The following is a 19,155-nucleotide window of genomic DNA, read 5'->3' as shown; positions in this document are numbered from 1 at the left end:
ATTGCAGACCCAACCCTAATTTCTGTATACCACTCTCTTTCCTCATTCTTTACAATCATCTTGAGCCCATTTGCCTCAAGGCACACTCCTAGCTCTACAAACTTGCCATTTTCCATCAAATGACATCACCAACTAATGTAGTTAACATGCCAGGACAAAGACCAGCAAAACAAGCAACCCTGGCTGTTCTTGTCACACAGAAAGGCTAGCTGCAACAAGGCAATAAGATCTGAATATTTTGAGGCAGAAGCAATCAACTGATCTGAAGGCTCTAGGAACCCTCAAACAACAACAAGCAGAAAGGCGAATCTGTCTGGAGCAGTTCTCAAGCACTAAGATATGAAGATTTTGAGGCAGAAGCAATCAACTGATCTGAAGGCTCTAGGAACCTTGAAACAGCAACAAGCAAAAAGGCGAATCTGTCTGGAGCAGTTCTCAAGCACTTTGGCAGGCAAAATCAGCAGCAACAGCCCTAGGAGAGGTGAAAAACAACAAAAACGATTTCCTTCTGGCTCCTGGCAGTCTAATCTTGGTAGGCAAAATAGATCTGTTACCAATTTGGCACCCTCAAGCCGACATGGTGACCCTTCGGCCCCTGGTAGGCAAAATGGATTTGGTACCAATCTGGCACCCTCAAGTTTGTCTGGTGACCTTGGAGTGGATATGGAACAACGAAATCAGGTCTGGCAGCCTTTGGGAAATGCGACTCAGCAATTCCTCTCGCTTGGAAGGAAATGAAGTTGTTTGGAAGCTCCAAAGTGTTTGAAAAAGTGTGATTTTGATAGGCACCTGCCCTGGAAGGTCCCAGAAGAAGTGCGAATCAGATTTGGGCCTTTGGGCCTTTGAGAAGGCATGAACAGCAGGCATGCAGCAAAAACGAATTGCTCTGGAGGCTCCTGGCACAAAAACCAAGTTCGTTTTTGAGCTTCTGGCACCAACAGCCCACGGACTGTTGAAAATCAGCAAGGTGATGTGATAGAATAGCCCTGGAGCACTTTCTGAGCCTATGACTTGGCTCTCCTGACACCTATGATCATTGAAACCCTAAGAATAAAAAAGACAGAGATTTATATGGGAGGTGAAATAAAACATTACATTTATTACCCAGCATTTCTCAACACTTTTCTCTTGGGAGGGCAAATGCACGTTCCTTGTCTATGTATGGAGCATGGCTCTGATCTTATTTTAGTTTTCTGTAATTTGAGGCAAGGGTTATTGCTATTCATTCAGGAGGCTCTGCTACTTTTTCTTCATATTGCTTAATTCATATCTTTTCAGGTGCGACCCATGTTTGGTAAGCATGGAAACGTTCTCGAGACAGCAAGGGACAGGAAAACAGGCCAACAGCAAGGTGGGAAGTTTAATGCGTTGTCCCATTCACTCAAGACTTTTCTCCACCTTATTCTCTCCATCTTGCATTCATTGGATGGTGGCATCATGATCTTGGAATCGTACAATTATTTTTTTTGCTTTAAGTATTTTGCTGACCGATGAATCAGTCCTCAGTGAAGGAATTGCTTAGGTAGATTGAGAAGCTATAGGCAAAGCCTAAGCTATAGTAGCTTAGATCAGTCAAGAAGGTGTTTTTCATGTTTTGTTTGTGTGCTTTTTATTTTTCTTGGGGGAGGGATTTTTAATCAATAATTTCTGTTCGCCGCATCATCCTTCTGCCTGAGGCTCATTTTAGATTTCATTGAAATTTTGACTGTTGTATGTGCGATTATTTTCATCAGTTGTGGGAATGCTTCTCGGCTATGATGTATTTTGTCGAAAGGTTCATCATTTTTAATCTTGCATTGAATGATAGTACAGTGCCGCCCTTAAGAGCAACAATAACTTGAAAGCAACACAAAACTCTCAAAGGGTCTTTTGAAAACTTTGATTTTATGCAAAAGCTTTAGAGGATTGCACTGTAAGGAAGAGTGCTGCCACAGTTTTCTTCTTGGGGATGTTGCCTTTGTCAAATGGTGTTTTTAATGTAAGTCTGCAAAGTTTTTAAAGTTTTTAACTGGTGAGGGAACGACGGTGTCTAAAAGGACATTTAACACAGCTAATTGTAACTCATAGATTACACTCTGAAAGGGTTTTCTGAAGCCGCATCTTTAATATCATGCCAAGGAGAAATGTTATTTGGGGAGTGCTTTGTAGGTAATGATGTCGTTAAAGTTTGTTTAGAAAATTGTGATGTTATGTGAATATCTATGCTTTTGATGCATGATGCTCGCCTAATGATTCAAGCTTACCATGGATCTGCTTGACACTAGATTGGCATCATGAAATAATGGCATGTAGGTTTGAATGATGACATTATATGCTGCTAGTAGATGAATTTTAAGAACAATCCATACATGCCTTGGAATCTGGATGGGCATGTAAGGATCAAATCATCAGTGTATAGGGTCTCAGGTCTGCACAGGGTCTGTGTACAATGCTGCAAGGCTCGGCAAATTTTTTGTCAATAATTTCTGTTCGCTGCACATCCTTTTGCCTGAGGCTTATGTTTTTTTAAGGGTTGGATGTGTCCTGCCTTTGAACTTTGCAGGCCTGGTTTGCAAGCGCATTGTAAGGGGCCCGCTAACATATGGAGTCTGCATATATGCTTGCTACGTGCATGTGTTTTGTGTTACAAGAGCTAGAGTGGGTTCTGTGTGCATGTCTGTTTGAGAGCATGGACTTGTGCCTTTCAAGCAGTCCAAGTCAATATCTAATGTGTGTCTTGGTAATGCAACATTATTATAACAACTTGTGTTTGCTGGTGGTCTTTGTAATTGGCATTTTGTTGGTTTTCTGATCCCTAGTTCTTCCTGTCCCAAGACATGGGTAGGTGGCAAGTTCCTCCTGCGTATTCTGTGTCTCATAGAGACATTTCTATAGTCGTTATTTTGTCAATAAATTATGTTATGAATGATTTTCATCTCCTATTCAAACGTGAAGGCCTTCTTCAATTATTTTATGCACAAATGGAGTAGTTTTGTTGTAGCTCTCTCCAGTCTGTTCTTGACAAAAATCATGGGGTTGTTCCTGCATAGACTTTAGGCCTTCTTCCTGGGATGAGATTCACGAGTTGGGACAGGATTCGAACTGCAGATTGTCACTATGCAAGTGTGGCCTTGTGATGAGCCTAATGAGAAGGTCCCTGGTGGCTCGCCTCATCATTCCTGGTCAGAAATATCTCTTGTGAGTTAGACTTGCTCATGTGCCCTCTAGAGCACCTTATTGTGTGCTCAATCACCAGTGGATTGTTGCTCATGGAAGTGAATGTATGGTTTCATTCACATTGTGAATACCTGTATTCAGTATAAATCAAATTTGCCTATTTGCCTGCAAATTTACCGAAAGACTCGTGTTTTTAAGTTTAAACAACTTTATGTTCCAAGCAGTGAAATATTCTGTAAAGATACATAACGAGCAACTCAAATGAGGTCTGTGCAACCACAGATTTTGTGCAGCAAAGAACTGACTTTGTATGTTTTTGTTGGTCAGATTGATTAGAGTGTATGTTATCATAATGGAAACAGTGTTTAATTTTAATTTTGTCCAGTCTCACAAGTAATTTGCTCAATGGGGATTGATTAGAGATGTCTGTCAGCATACTTCTTATGGAAACATTGTATGTTAGAGATGTATGTCCGCATACTTCTAATGGAAACATTGGATAATCTTAATTTTATCCAGTCTTGCAAGTAATTTGCTCAATTGGGATGTTGTAAAGATTGGTTTAGAGCAAATGTTGTAATTAATTTTTTTTGGAGTGATCATCTTTTCAGGTTGATGTCTGTGATCTTCCTTTCATCATATTTCTGATGCTTAACCCAAAACATATGCACCTTATTCTCTTTGTAATTGTTAATCACTGTGTGTGCGTGTTTGGAGCTGCAAACTTCCTCTAAGTTATCTTAAGCTAGGATAGGACAAGCTAAACTTAGCTATGTAAGGTTACCTTCAATTAAGCATAGTAGACATAGGGATCCAGCCTTTTACCTGCCTTAGGAGAGATGTACGTCTCCTTTCACCTAGATTAAGTTGTCTTAAGCTAGGTTAGATCAGGATAAACTGTTTAGGTTAAGTTATATTAAGCTAGGATAGGACAAGCTAAACTATGCTATGTTAGGTTACCTTCAATCAAGCATTTCCCTTAGCTTACTATAATTTCCTATTTAATTAATGTTACTTTTGAAAATCCAGTGCAAATTGGTTTTCTGGCCTAAGAATTTTCTTTGCTGAAAATAAAAAATGGAATCATGTGGATATCATTTGTACTACACCCATTATGGTACCCATTATGTAATATAAATTTGCATGGATCACCCCAAAAAAAAAAAGTGTGTGTGTGTGTGTAGGAAGGAAGGAGAGCAGGCTGTCTACGGAGAAAGGAAGGCGTTTGTTGTAGACCTCAAGCCTAACCCAAGTTTACTCCTGAGTCCTAAACTAATGTAAATGAGGGCCTTCTATCTTGAAGTTAGACTATAGCTAGTTTATAATTATCTCGGAGATGTTCTATGCACTCCCAAGAGATGCCTTGTGCACTGCCTTGACCTTTGGTACTGAAATGTAGTGGTCATTCTTTTTGGCTGTACTTTGTGCTCAAAGGATTTTTTGAAGACGCTAATCTCTCTCTCTCTCTCTCTCTCTCTCTCTCTCTCTCTCTCTCTCGCACGCGTCTGCGTGCTCGCTTGGCGTATGTCTTTATCAATGTGACCTCCACCCGTTGCATGAAAACTGCCTGTCGCTAGCATCAACTCTTTCCCTCTTTGTGGATGCAACGTGACCTAGGATTATGGTAACAAGCCTCAAGGTGATCCAATACTCTAACAAATCCCTTATGCATCGTGCTACTTTTTCTTTCAACACACATAGAATTATGGTTGCATGAATGCAATCGACATCTATATCAAGGTCGTATCTAGATAGTTACTCAATGGAAATTTCATGGCCGTGAACATATGACTAGAAGCAGCTATACTAGATGCCGTGAAGTTAATATGTCGCCATCGTTGCAATCGTAGTTTTGGTTTGAGAGGCTATAGTGGAGGTCAACACAATCTCTCTCTCTCTCTCTCTCTCTCTCTCTCTCTCTCTCTCTTTGACGGACGCATAGATCATGCTTGGTGTAGTTTAAATCAAAACCAAAAGAGTCTCAGTCTTCAACTGATGTATGGCTGTTTACTCTTTCAGACTATTATGTAGGCACTCTAAAATAATGAGGGTTGCTTTTTGCACTCCTTGGGAGCTGCCATGTGCCCTCCCGAAAGCAGATGTACTTAGAGGGTTTCTTGCTGTCCCATAGAGCTTTTGGTCTCCAGTGGACGCTAATAGACTTTCTTTCTGTGTGTGTGTGTGTGTGTGTGTGTGTGAGTGTCTCTCTCTCTCTCTCTCTCTCTCTCTATCTCTCTCTTTGATGGACACATAGATCATGCTTGGTGACATCCTTTCATGTTCAGGACCTGGGCACGATCGTGGCTTTTGTTTGACGTAGAGCCATTGCCAAGAGGCCACGACGACCACATCCATAGATAGGTGCCAATGCTCTATCATTGGCTTCATGCCAATACAACCCCGCCCATCACTGGGCCCCCCATGATATCCAATGCCTTTTTGGGACCCACTTTCATGTATCTGATGTATCTGACTGGACTTGATATGATGATGATGATGACTATGTAGTACTTAGTACTTAGCATGGGTGATGATGCTCGTTTAGTAGCTCTATCCTTTTAGCTTATTGTATCGGGTTTGTTTCAGTCTCATAGACCCATTGGTCTTCCCTATAGCCCCCCCTCCCTCCCCCCCCCAAAAAAAAAAACAAACAAACAAAGAAAAGCAAAAACAAAAAAACACACTCGTGCACGATCTCGCTTTTGGATGCAAGCACTCACCTATTTCCTCCCATAAAAAAGAACAAGGAAAAGAAAAAGAAAAAGAAAAGACCCTCCCCTACTGTGTTATTCCTACTTGTTTATGTAGGTCTTGTCTCTCTTTTATAGGGACCATTGCCTACGCATCTCTGAGGAGGGGTTCATCGTCCCACTAGTGTAGACTCAGATCCACCTACCACACTCTCTTAGGATTGCTATTGGGCAGTTTTGTCTTTCATCGCACCGACTCTGTATCGAGAGTGGATGAGAGTAGAGGGGATCCCCAGAGAGAGTTGTATTTGCAAACTATGTGATCGGCACGAGTTCGAGTCAGAGGAGCACTTCGCCTTCCGTTGCCCAGTCTATTATGAGATTCGTGGACGGTATCACCGCCTTTTCAGAGACGGCTTTGAGCTTCTTTCCAGACTCCTCTCATAAGCAGACTAGACGTGCCTCACGGCTTTCATCCATGAGGCGGTTTGACATAGAAAGCGTCTCATCAGATCACAGAGACAGGGATGGGAGACCTTATCAGACCCATCTCAGATTGATCACGGAGTTCTTCTATACTGGCCTTCCTTCCAGACAGCAGACAACGATCTATCATGTGGTTTTTGCCTTTACAGCTTGGTCCGTCACCGGGCTTGCCTTGATGCTTCATGCCACATGTGTGCTATATATTGTATTGTATTTACTACTGTGACATTGATGATCATGACATTGACTATGTCCTACACGGTTTTCTAGCATGGGTTAGGATGCTCGCTTGGTGGTTCCACCCTTTTGCTCCATTGTATCAGGTTTTCTATCAATCTCATAGACCCATCAGTCTTTAGTAGACTTTAATGAACTTTCTCTCTCTCTCTCTCTCTCTGGTTTTAGTGGTTGAGTCTTTTTCTCATGCTTCCTTATGACGTATAAAGTTAATTAGTCTTATAAGAGTAATACTACTACTACTACTACTACTGCTACTACTGCTACTACTAATAATAATCATCATAGTTATTATTATGATGTATGTGGCCCGACACTCAAATCTCTTGTCACTTTGTGCTTTGTATTGGATGCATGGATGAGAGATTCCTTTCCCTTTGCATTTGAGACAAGCTAAGGCGTAGAGGTGACTTACCATTTTTCTGTTGTATTGCGCTCCTAGGCCCAAGACATGCACTTGTTTCAACCACCTTATCCTAGGAGGATGAGGAGGATGATAAAGAGAGGGACAACAGAGGGTTGTGCGTGTGTGGAAGTTGTAGGGATCATCATCCAAGATATACATGTACATGTACATGTTATGAACTGAAGATCTTTTTTCCATAGGCCATTCATTGGGAGCTGCTTGTTTGTGATGAACGGGGGGGGACTAAACCAGATTTATAGTTGCAGGATAGGATTTGAATACCACATGATGAAAGGAGATGGACAATGAGGAGTAAATGAGCACATGAGCGAAAAATTCCTGCTTTTGCTTTGGGATGCTGTTTTGCATAGCGCAACAGTAAGCCCTCCTCTAATTGTAACATAGAGGTCTTTTATTGTCCTAACACAGCTTCAAATAACAGCTGTACTTATCCAGGTGTAACATGTTTTCAAGGATTTGGAAAAGGAAAAAACACAATCTGTTTTCCTAACTCCCTAATTCCAATCAGTTCTTGTCTAGCCTTACAAATCTCAACCATTTAGCTGCCAATTTGTTCGAGGGAACTTTCAGAATGGTTTTTTAAGGTAGAGGTTTGCGTGTCATGAAGTTTTTTCATCGTAGTACAGGCAAGGCATTAATGATGGCGTTATGGGGGGCTGTATGTGGCATTCTGATGCTGGTATTCACATGTGGTTAATTTGGATGGTGTATGTCAATGATTCAAGCCTTCAGCCTCAGCTATTGGCCATTTTCCATTTTTAAATGTAGGGGCATTTCTTAGATATATGATTTGTTAAGATGCGTTGTCCATTTTGTCTTCTTCCCCCTCTTGGGTGCTTTCTGCTTTATTGTGTGACATAGCTCCATTTTGATTGTTCTGTCTTAGTAGCTTCTATACTTTGGGGTTCTGTGCATTGTGCACTGGTAATCACAGGACTAGTTTCAGTAACAGAAAATTGTTTAAATGGCTGACAACATGAGGTACATGAGCTGGGATATACAGCCAAATCTGAGTGCCCCATCTCAAGGATCTAATTCGAACTTTGATGCTTACAGGAACACTGGAGCATAAGCTTTTTGTTGGCTGTGTCAACCGACAAGCAACTGAGAAGGAGATTGAAGAGGTATGTTTCTTAAGAGAATAAAAGAGATCTGCTTTGTAAAGAATAAAAGAGATCTGCTTTGTAACTGGACTATTAGGCTCATTAGGACTCTGTCTGAAGGCAGATTGGCCTGATGACTGTCAAATCTGCAAGGTTGGATCCATAAGTTCAGCCATGCTGCAAAGTTTAGCGTTGCTTGATTGTGCTATTATTTTCCAAGATCTGCTGCTGCATGATGTTTAAAATAAAATTCGTGTTCTGCCTATTAATACTGCAGCTGCAATTGGTCGATTCAAGGAATTAAAGTTTTGCTATGATATATGCTGCAGCTAGTACTAGAAAAGAATGATGATTAACCACGCAGTGAGATATTTAACAGATATTTGCACCTTATGGTCGAGTTGATGATGTTTACATAATGAGGGATGATGCAAAACAAAGCAAAGGTGTGTGGATAATTTCTCTACAAGCTATTGTCTGAAACAATCAGTATCCCTGTTGGGTGTATAGTATAGGAACTTGGAGCAGGCCTCTTGATGGTTCTTGGAGACTTGTACAGGTTGTGCGTTTGTAAGATATCCGACCCGTGAAATGGCTGTGGCAGCAATCAATGCATTGAGTGGTTCCTATATTATGAGGGTAAAGTTGAACTAATACACAGTGTGTGCGCTTGCTTCTGTTGACTAAAATCACACAGTTTGCATGTTATGAATTGATGAGTCAACTCGTTTAAAAACAAAAAACAAAAGAGTTGATGGGTCAAATGCAGGATCCAATCTTTATAATATTCTCAAATGACAAAGCTATCAGTGTTCATCTTACATATCACAGAATTCTTCTGTTCTTGGGCATGACAGGGTTGTGATCAACCGTTAACTGTGCGCTTTGCTGAACCAAAGAGAGTCAGGACTGTTGACACAAGGTTGCTGTTAATTTGATGTTGGAATTGGTCTACCATATATATGTTTAACATCCCTAGAAAGGTGAAGATATTTACTTTAATATGGAGCTTGACATGCTGTGTTTCAGGGTTGGCGGTCCAGGGTTTGGGGCTTCCAATTTCGGTCCGAGGCCAGGATTTGCACCTTCGGGGCCACGGTACCATTGGAGTCACCTATAGTAACAATATAGTTTCAAAATCTTTAGTGAGTTGTTATTATGTACTATTTTTCCTCATTTGTATTGGCTGCCAATTCAGGGCTGATCTTAGACCAGGGGGCACGTATAGTGGTGGGCGGGGTCCCCCTCTAGGATGGCAGCATAGTGGAATGCAAGGAATAAGGCCGGGGGCTCAAGCTGGCAGCTCTCTTTTTGATATGCAGGGAGCTATCGGGGGACCTGGTGGAACGCCGCTTTCTATGGTAGCCTTGCTTTTTTTATAAATTATTGTCACAAAGAGAGAGAGAGAGAGAGAGAGAGAGAGAGAGAGAGAGAGAGAGAGGGAGATGTATTAACATCCGCGGGCCTATGGGACAAAAGTGCGGAAACAAAGTAAACTCATACAAGCCACAGTGGGCTGGAGCGAAGGGCTCGCTAAGGCCCTTGCCGAGTACTAGAAAACACATAAACTGAAACACTAATGTAGTACATCATATCAAGTTAGGCCAGAAAAGCCCAAATAGTGTGTAACATGAGTGGGGCATGTCAGGCGCTCAGGGCTAATGCTCCAAGAACATGATCTGGCTCCATGTATCCAGGCTTTGTGATAGCTCTCTGGTGTGACACAAAGAGCTCACGTATCTGTATCTGTTGAGTTGTCTGGTGCTAGGGTGGGGGGCGTGGTCTCCTCGATCTCTGGATCCGATGGGCTATGTCAAGTGTAATGCCACGCCTTTGTCGGTCGCCTCTGAGGAGAGCTGAGATAGGTCGAACCTCAATCGTGTGTGCTCTGGTTTCCTATCGCATGTGAGATGCCCGTGACCCTCGTCCAGTAGTGGTGTCGTGTTGACTCCCTCGACTAAGCCATCTATCTCTCATGTCAGCTACCTCCTCCTCCTCTACTCCCGAGTGTCCTGGAGTTGACTCAAATGCATAGAATTCAGTGACCTGCCTCTGCGCTCGGTCCACCTCAGTGTCTAGTGACGTTGTGGTCGCATCTTGCTGCCCTCTGATCCGTCGCAGTATTGTCTCTCTGTGTCTCCGCATCTCCATGAGGTAGAGCCCAATACAAACTTGATCCTGGAAGTGGATCAATCGTGAGAGTGGGCCAAACCCGTGTCCTTCTTGAAAAAGGCAATGGTAGCGCCCTCGGATCTAGGCGAGACATATACAAAGAAAGTGCTCCTCGGTCTCGACCTGACCCATCTTGCATAGCATACAAGTCCGCTGCTTTTTGGGTATACCTGCAGCACTCCTTGCCTCAATCCTCAGCTGATGGGAGGAGACTCGCATCTATCCAATGACAATCCTTAGTGCATGTGAGACTCCTCTGTCCTCAAGATACTGGGGTTTGATGATGAGGCCATCCTCCGATACTCTCAAGAAATGGTCATAGTAGAGTTGGGTCTTGGTGGGGAAATCCTAGTCCCCCCGTCAAGTCCGAAGTGTGTGAAGATGGAGGTCTAACCGTATGATGCGGTTAATCTCATCTAGCGGAATCAGCTCGGGGGGTGCATCCATGCTATACTGAAAAGGAGGGAGCCTGCTATCCATCTGAATGCCATGACTTGCGAACCAAGCAGAGACACGTGCATACCATGCTGTATCAAACCCATTCTCTGCCAGTCGAATAGAGGATTCCAATGCTAGTCTCGGTAGCCTCTCATGAGGTAGATCCGAGCCTCTATGGAGGAAGGTCACTATCTGAAAGGTGGCATCGATTTGAAGAGGGGTCATAGCAAACTCTGCTTGTACTATCTGATGGTGGACTGAGGTCTTACTACGAATGATCCTGGATCCCATGATTATCTGTAGCTGCTCAAATCTCTTCCACTTCGTTGTTGGAATATCGCACCCGAAGAACGATGTTGCATGCATGGTAGTTGGTCTCACTAGGGTGCCGAAAAGCTAGCACTTCGTCGGTAAGTCCTGGAAGTGCGCCTGGAAACATTGTTGCTCTAGTCGGGCCTGAGAGAGAGAGAGAGAGAGAGAGAGAGAGAGAGAGAGAGAGAGAGAGAGTTGTATTAACGTTATCAGGAGGCCTCGCAGGCCTATGAGACTTGTACAATGAACAGAATAGCTCTTGCTGAGTGCTAAGCTAAGCGAATGATCTAGACAGTCTTAAGAGACTCGAGTAGGTAGTGCGAAAGCTTTGAGAACATATCCGGGAGTCGTGGATCCCTCTGATGAGACACAAAGATGTTTCGTATTTGTAGCTGTCGAGCTCTTTCTCGCCATGGAGGGGGGGCGTGGTCTGCGGGATCTCTAGCATATCAAGGGTGACATCTTGGGTTAGTCGGTCTCCTCTGTATATAGCGTCGATGGGTTGGAGCTCTAATGTGCATGCTCTGGTCATCCTCTGTGGCACTCGCTCCACTGCTCTGTGTCGTCTCTTCGTGCAGATTCATGCTGCCCTCATGTCGGCTATCTCGTGCTAGGAGTCAGTGATGCGTCTTTGTGCTCGATCAATGTCTGTGGTACTGTCAACTCCTGCTCTCTACTCTGGTGTAGGAGGGTCTCTCTATGTTTTGCCTCATCTCCATTAGAAAGAGGCCAACACACACTTGGTTGTGGAAATGGATCAAACGGGAGAGTGGTCCAAACCCGTGTCTCTCCTGAAAGAAGCAATGATATCATCCTTGGTCTAATAGTAATCAGGGCAAATGCATAGGAATTGCTCCTCTGTCTCAACTATTGCTAGTGTTCATAGCGTGCAAATCTGCTGCTCTCTAGGTGTGCCTCCGGCCCTCCCTGCCTCGATCCTCGTCTGGGTGAGATGAGACCCGCATCTGCCCAATGGCAATCCTCAACGCATGCGTAACCCCTCTGTCCTCCAGATACTGGGACGGGGTGATCATTCCATCCTGTGATACTCTTAGGAAGTGGTCACGGTAGAATTGGATCTGGTTAAGGAACTTGATATGTATAACTGGAGCACCAACCGTATGATACGGTTGATCTCATCTCGTGGGATCTGGAGGGATGGGGAGTCCAAATTATATTAAGAGAGGGGGAGGCGATCCATCTGAATGCCTTGAGTACGAAACCATTTGGAGATGCCTGCATACCAGGCTGTGGTGACCACTCTCTCAACTAATCGTCTAGATGACTCTAATGCCAATCTCGGTAGTCTCCATCCTGATAAGGCCCATACCTTGTGTACATATGTCACTATCTGGAAGATGGCATCAATCTGCAGTTCACTCTTAGCTTGTATGATCTGGTGAGGAACTGATGACTTACTCTATAGACCTCATGATAACATGTAGCCTCTCGAATCTCCGCCACTCAGCTGTTGGTAGATCACATCCCCAGAAGGGTGATGCATACACGGTTGTCGGTCTCACTAGTGTATCAAAGAGCCATCCCTTCGTTTGGGGGTCCCGAAAGTGTGCCCCGGAAGCATTGTCTCTCTAGCGGAGCTGCCTTTGTGTGAGTTGCACTCGAGTTGCGTGTGTCATCACTAAGATAGCCCCAAGATAGGTATGTGACTGTAGTATCTACACTCGCTCCCCTTGGTATGTGAATGTGCTGCTAAAGTACTGCTCATGAGGTATTGAAGATCATAACCTTGGTTTTGCCAAGGTTGATTGTCCTTGCAAAACACCTCGAGCCTTAAGATGTCGGTATAGGTTTGCCGCAGAAGAGGAGTTGAGAACTATGTCATCCGCATATAGTAGGATATGTATCATCAAGTCTACAAGTAAGGATCCCTCTCCTCCTAGGCGGTCGATGAACATTGCGATCTCATCAATGTAGAGAGTGTTGCGGAGAGGGGGCATCCTTGATTCACCCTTATGGTGCTCTCTATCTAATCTGATAGACTTCTAGGTGCACGCACTCTCCCTTTGGTAGACTCATATAAGCTCATCACGCCCAAGATCATGAGTCTTGATATCTGCATCTCTTGAAGAAGCCTGCGTATCATGTGGGCTTGTGGAGGTGTGTTTCGAAAGTCTACAAAGTAAGCGTAGACCTTCTGGGATTTGGATCTTGCCTCGTCAAATGACTGCTTGTAAGGTGAAGATTTGGTCAAGGGTGAAATGCTGCCATCAAAACCCACTTGTCCTAGTGCCCGCTGCCCATGTGCCTTAGCACTAATCCATATATCTTGGCCAGTGTATGGCCTATCATGAGTGTGTGGTAGTTTTCAGTATCCATAGGGTCCCCTGCTTTGTGTATTGATACAATAGTAGTGGTGCTCAAGCAAGAGGAAGGCCATGACATATTGCATGATTAAACCTCTGTGGTAGGATCAGAGCCAAGATCTCATGCCCATGTGTAAAGTATTCCGGCCTCAACCCCTCATGATCCATGGCTTTCCGGTTGTGGAGCCGGTGTAGCACAGCCCGTATATTCTGTGGAGTGAACAAAGAGGAGGTGGTGGGCCTGGGTAAGGAGGACAAGTCCGATGATCCTAGCGTCGGGACATCATAGAGCCAAGTCGCATACATGTGCTTGACCCCTGGATCGGTAATAGGTTTTGTGACTTAACCTCAGAAAGGAGCCCCCATGTCATAGTTCGAAGGAGTTTTGGAAACGAAGAAACAGAGCACGGCAGGAAACATGTTTCGGAGTTTCGGCCACCAAAAGAAACGTTGGAAACAAAGTTTTGGTTTTTAAGGTTTTTATTATTACATAAGTTGTACGTATATCATTAACGAAAACATTACAAAGATAGTACATACATCTTCAAAATTCACAATAACTTATAACTTTAGAGAATTCAAAGTTTGGCAAAGCCACACACGCTACATAAATTATCATAGATGATATATCATAAATGACAAGTAGTCTGGGGCCTAGGATGAAGCCTCATAAAAGTGAATACAAAACATGATCCATGATCCATGATCCATGATCCATGATCCATATTCATGTCACATGACAACATCCTACAATAAGTACTATCTATGATGTAGCCAATAGAAGACATATCCGATCCAAAAACGCGACAAGCATCATGCATGCTCTAAGAATCACTCCTCTACATCATTGGCATCCATGGCATGATCTGCCTCCTCTGACTCTTGAGTGTCATCCTCAGATGAAGATAAGAGAAGATCCTGCTCCTCTGGCCTTGTTGAAGTGGAAGCGATGGATATCCCCTCGATCTCTGCCTCTGAGAGCAGGTGGAAGAGCGAGTGGTACGGGTTGACGCGGTCAACTCCTCATAAAGTAAGGAGTACACATCACGCTCATCTTGTGAGATCTTTGGGATGAACTTCACCTTCTCAGTGTCGATCTTGTCCACATTCACTTGAGATGGCTCCAGATTCTTGGCATTCCTATCAAGGAGTTGGAGGTTGCAATGACAAAATACCAACCGCTCTAGCTGAGAGGTTCTCAATCTATTTCTCTTCTTTGTATGAAGAGTGCATGGATCTGAACTGCAATCCTGAGAGAGCACTCGAATGGCAATGTGTTTTTGCACACATAATTAAATTAGAATTAACTAGAATGTAAGTTGTAACTCACATTGTACTATGTTGCATGTAGCTAAACCTTGAGTGTATGGGTAGTGAATTACTAGTGTGGGAGCACAATTCCCATACTTCTTCCACCATAAGACAGGTTGTAGCCGACTCTCTGGAAGCTTTGAAGTCTCTTGACCAAAGCTCCTCCTATGGTTGTGGAAGGCTAAGAGATCATCCTCTATACAGCCCTGCATGTACTCATCACCATGGGTCACCGCCCTCATGTATGTCATGAAGCCATCATCCAGCTCCGCGTTCTCATATTGCTCCTCATTTCACCATAGAGGATCCAATACATGTGTTATTGCATGACTTGGTTTGTGAAACCAATCCCATCGCTGATTCCACACAACCTTGATCTGCTCAATCCTTTAGAGAACAAACCATGGACAAAAAACAAGAGTCAAGAGTCAAGACCAATGTAAAGCATCAAGACTCAAGACTCAAGAGTGAATTAAAAATTTACATAAAAGGAAAAACATAAGGAGACTTACTACTCTCCTCTCAAGTATTGTTGCTTGTTGAGAGACTTATATAAAAGGCGAAGAGTGCTGCCGTTCATGTCTGTAATGCGCAAGGCTGTGTAGATCGGATTGAGAGTTTTGATCAAACCCTTAACCTCTACCCACCACTCCTCTCTCATGACAGCGCACATATAAGCTCCTGCCTTAGGGCTTTCTGTCTCATCCCACTCCAGCCACTCATGTGAATACACAATGCGCACCAACTCCCTGTGAACTTGCAGGAGTTTCTCAAGCACAATAAACATATATGTAAATCTGGTGGTTGCAGGTTGCAGTAGCTCAAGACTACTATAGGCCCGAAATATGCTCAAAACTTTTGGCGTCTTCTCCATAAATTTTACCATGGTTCGTACAGTGCGAAAGATGGAATCAACCCATTGCATTGCACATATGTTCTCAATAAATAAGTCGAGGCAATGTGATGCACAAGGGGTCCACACAATGGCTAAAAACTCGTCCTCTAGCATAGAGCCCATAGTGCAATTGCTCCCATTGGCTGTCACTATTTGCACAACATTCTCAGGCCATATTTGCATGATAGCCTCTCGTATATGATCCCAAATAAATACAGCGGTAACTGCGATGTTAGAAACATGGTGTGTGTGTGTGAGAGAGAGAGAGTTCTCACAAAAAAAAAGTGTGTGAGAGAGAGAGAGAGAGAGAGAGAGAGAGAGAGAGAGAGAGAGGCTAGGGAGGAAGGAAATGATACTCACGATGCATTAAATATGACATGACAAGTGAAGTACAAGCCTTTGTAGGCTACACACACACACACTAGCACCAAGTGCATATGGGATAAGATCCCATGGTGACATGTGGCACTCACACGACTCACACATGAACCACTACTAGCTATTCTAGTACTACACATCACACAACGCATCTCACACACTCTTTGGCTGTGATATCTCCAACCCCCCCCTTCTGAGCAAAGAGTGTGAGACCTAACATGCAAGAAGTAGACCGATCCCCCCCTCCACCACAATACTGCAAAGAGCAAGTCCAACTATCCAACATCTCCCATGTGATATTGACTTCTCAGTCAGCTTGTGACCGGCAAGGGCATTTCATCACTCGTCAACCCCCCTTACTCTGAACTTGGTGGTCAATGCCATCATACCAATGTAAAAGACAATACATTCATTTTTGGGGGACAACCTAGTGCAGAGTATTTCTTATTGACTCTGAATACATTCATTTTAGAGGGACTACTCAAGGCTGAGAACCTTTATTGACTCAACAAAAAAACACATAGCATCATTGAACATCATCTACTACGTCAGATTGGGATAGATCATGCAATATAGCAGATAAAGCTTGCTCCTCATGTCCAGTAGATGTGGCATAAATATTATCGAGCTTGTTCAGTGTCTCCTTGGCTGAAGTAGTGAGGTCAAGATGATGAAGTAGTTTGTTAGCCAGCCTCACACCAATAAGGGCTAGTGCCTTGGCATTCTGCTCATCCCTAGCTGAGAGTTGTGCTCATGAATCTTCACCATGAGGACGAGGCTCCATAGTAGGGAACTGAGGGAACAAATTTTGCAGCAGCAAATGAAGAGCCATCAAGCTGAAATGAATAATTAGCAAATAGAGGGGCTGGTCTAGGGCTCTGAAATGGGTCAATAGCCTTCACAAATGCAAGGTAGTTGAAGAAACGCTTGAAGAAACATGTCCAGCAGCTGGTCGATGACCTTGGAGGCTCCAAAATGAAAACCCTAATGAAAACACAACAAGAAAATGATTCTAAATGTAGAACTGAACCAGAATAGGAGCCCTTGTGGTCGAGACAACAGCTCCAAATACTGCAGTAGGTCTGAAATGAGCAAGGGGCTCAATAGGACAGTTTGAATGATGCAGCACTGTTCGAAGTGCTGCAGCAGGTGTGTAGGTGTTCCAAAGCGCAACAGCAGGTCGGAAATGTATAACGCGGCTCCAAGACAGCTCGAAAATGCCTTTGTTGTAGGCGGTTATGCAGAAGCAGCAGACGGGATGCAGATTGTGGCAACGAAATGCTCCAAAACGTCCTTGGGGAAGCACACGTGCAGATGCGACCTGAAGGAAGCGCCAACCAGCAGGTAATAGGGCCGCCTATAAAGGCGAAAGGAAGAGGAGAGTAGAGGTGGCAGGATGTGGAGGCTAAACCAGGTGCAAACAGCTGAAGGAAGGAGGCAGCTAGAGGCAGAAATGAGCAGGCTGCATAGGAGAGGCGGCTGAGCAAAGTTAGGGTTAGGTTGGAGAAGATGAGACGTGGCAAGGCAGGCTAGGGCAGGACTGAACTGCTTTGACACCATGTTAGAAACATGGTGTGTGTGTGTGTGTGTGTGTGTGTGAGAGAGAGAGAGAGAGAGAGAGAGAGAGAGAGAGAGAGAGATTAATGTCTTCGGGAGGCCTCGCAGGCCTATGGGACAAAATGGCAATCACAAATGGCACATACACGATACTTTGCACGCGCCTTAATGTAGGTGGGATTGACATGTGTGCAAAGTAACGTGGCTTTTAGATACGTTCGTGTTCGAGTAATAAAACCTGGAGCATGTTTTTTGACCATTGTGCATGAGAGTTGGTGAAAAACATGGTGTAATGCGATTTCCATGATGCAAACCGGCTACAATGGCAAAAATACTGTGTGCGCGCCTCACGATAGGTGCTTTTGATGCGTTTGCAAATTATCGTGGCTATCAGATATGTGCGTGTTTGAATAACACAACTCAAAAGGTGTTTTTGACTCGTTGTGCATGCGACTTTGTGAAAAACATGGTGTAATGTGAGTTCGTCTATGCAAACCATATCCGATGGCAATGATACTTTGATGGGCTGAAGCAAGGGGTTCGCTAAGACCTCTGCAGGTCCTAAAAGAAATTCAAAAGAAATATGACTCAAGAAACAATGCGAATGGAGATACAGATACTCAAAAAATATATCAAGGTGCCATGGTGGCTCTCATGTGTGCTGCGTGAAGGGGAAAGGGAGTGGTAGAAGTACAAGAGGGAGAGAGTGAGAGAGAGAGGACTCCAAATGTGCGGGTGTGAAGTGATGAGCCACACCACAAACTCTTAAGTTTTATTAGGATTAGGTTTTCCCCCTATGACTGTCTTAAGACAGTCATAGGTGTCATATCTTTAATAAAGGGGTGGCAATGTGCCTTTATCCCAACAACCTCCCACCTAAAGGCCAATATGCCTAAAGGGGAGAAAAGAATAAAAATTACAGCAATATACAGTTACTGTATACAAGACCATAAAATAAGAGTGGTCTCATCCTAATCCCATGATGTGGCGGCAATGTGCAAACCGCTCTGTAGGCAAGCTCTTAGTGAGCAAATCTGCAGGATTATCATCAGTATGCACCTTCACAGGCTCAAGTCGCTTGTCTTCCAGTACCTCCCTGATGAAATGATATTTCACATCTATGTGCTTGGTCTTCTGATGAAAGACCGGATTCTTTGCCAACATGATAGCACTCTGACTATCACAATGCAAAACTGGCATATCTCCTGTAATGCCCAAGTCTCCCACCAGCCGAGTAAGCCATATTGCTTCCTTGCAAGCCTCAGTGGCTGCAACATATTCAGCTTCAGTAGTTGACAGTGCAACGCATTTCTGCAACCGAGACACCCATGATATAGCACCTCCTACAAATGTGAAAATATAACCGGTAGTAGACTTCCGGTTATCTGCATTTCCTGCATAGTCTGAATCTGTAAAACCATGCACCAATGCATCCTGCTTACCATAGCATATGCACAAGTCTTTGGTACCCTTGAGATACCTCAAGACACCTTTCACTGCTTCCCAGTGCCGCTTGCCTGGATTTGCCATATACCTGCTGATGACTCCCACCGCAAAAGCAATATCCGGAGGAGTGGCAACCATGGCATATATCAAAGAACCAACTGCAGATGCATACGGAACTTTGGCCATTTCAGCCTTATCATCATCTGATCTAGGGCTGTCCTTA

At 43.8% G+C, this 19,155-nt stretch overlaps 2 protein-coding genes and 1 pseudogene across 6 annotated transcripts in view; 2 read left to right on the top strand and 1 right to left on the bottom strand.

The window, feature by feature from the left end:
• Positions 1-19,155, top strand: part of LOC147897250 (Nucleic acid-binding, OB-fold-like protein) — a 174,810-nt gene that overhangs the window by 65,897 nt on the left and 89,758 nt on the right. The gene's annotated exons all lie outside the window — the stretch shown is intronic.
• Positions 1-19,155, top strand: part of LOC147897252 (flowering time control protein FCA-like) — a 139,337-nt gene that overhangs the window by 60,301 nt on the left and 59,881 nt on the right. For 4 of the 5 annotated variants that reach the window (XM_087380709.1, XM_087380708.1, XM_087380710.1 and 1 more), the window contains exons 3-9: positions 1,279-1,351; positions 8,053-8,120; positions 8,479-8,545; positions 8,659-8,738; positions 8,957-9,021; positions 9,129-9,197; positions 9,298-9,460. In XM_087380709.1, coding sequence (XP_087236835.1) covers positions 1,279-1,351; positions 8,053-8,120; positions 8,479-8,545; positions 8,659-8,738; positions 8,957-9,021; positions 9,129-9,197; positions 9,298-9,460 — 585 coding nt within the window. Of the gene's footprint in view, positions 1-1,278; positions 1,352-3,039; positions 3,178-8,052; positions 8,121-8,478; positions 8,546-8,658; positions 8,739-8,956; positions 9,022-9,128; positions 9,198-9,297; positions 9,461-19,155 lie in introns of those variants that run through there. The other variant, XM_087380712.1, reaches the window with a different exon arrangement.
• LOC147897253 (uncharacterized) lies at positions 14,177-15,542 on the bottom strand (annotated as a pseudogene).

This window comes from Dipteris shenzhenensis, chromosome 10, assembly GCF_047967505.1.
Source record: "Dipteris shenzhenensis isolate YYH24624 ecotype China chromosome 10, Dip_SZ_1.0, whole genome shotgun sequence".
Lineage (NCBI taxonomy): Eukaryota > Viridiplantae > Streptophyta > Polypodiopsida > Gleicheniales > Dipteridaceae > Dipteris > Dipteris shenzhenensis.
Note: the sequence above shows the minus strand (reverse complement) of the source record. Positions and strands in the feature narration are given on the sequence as shown.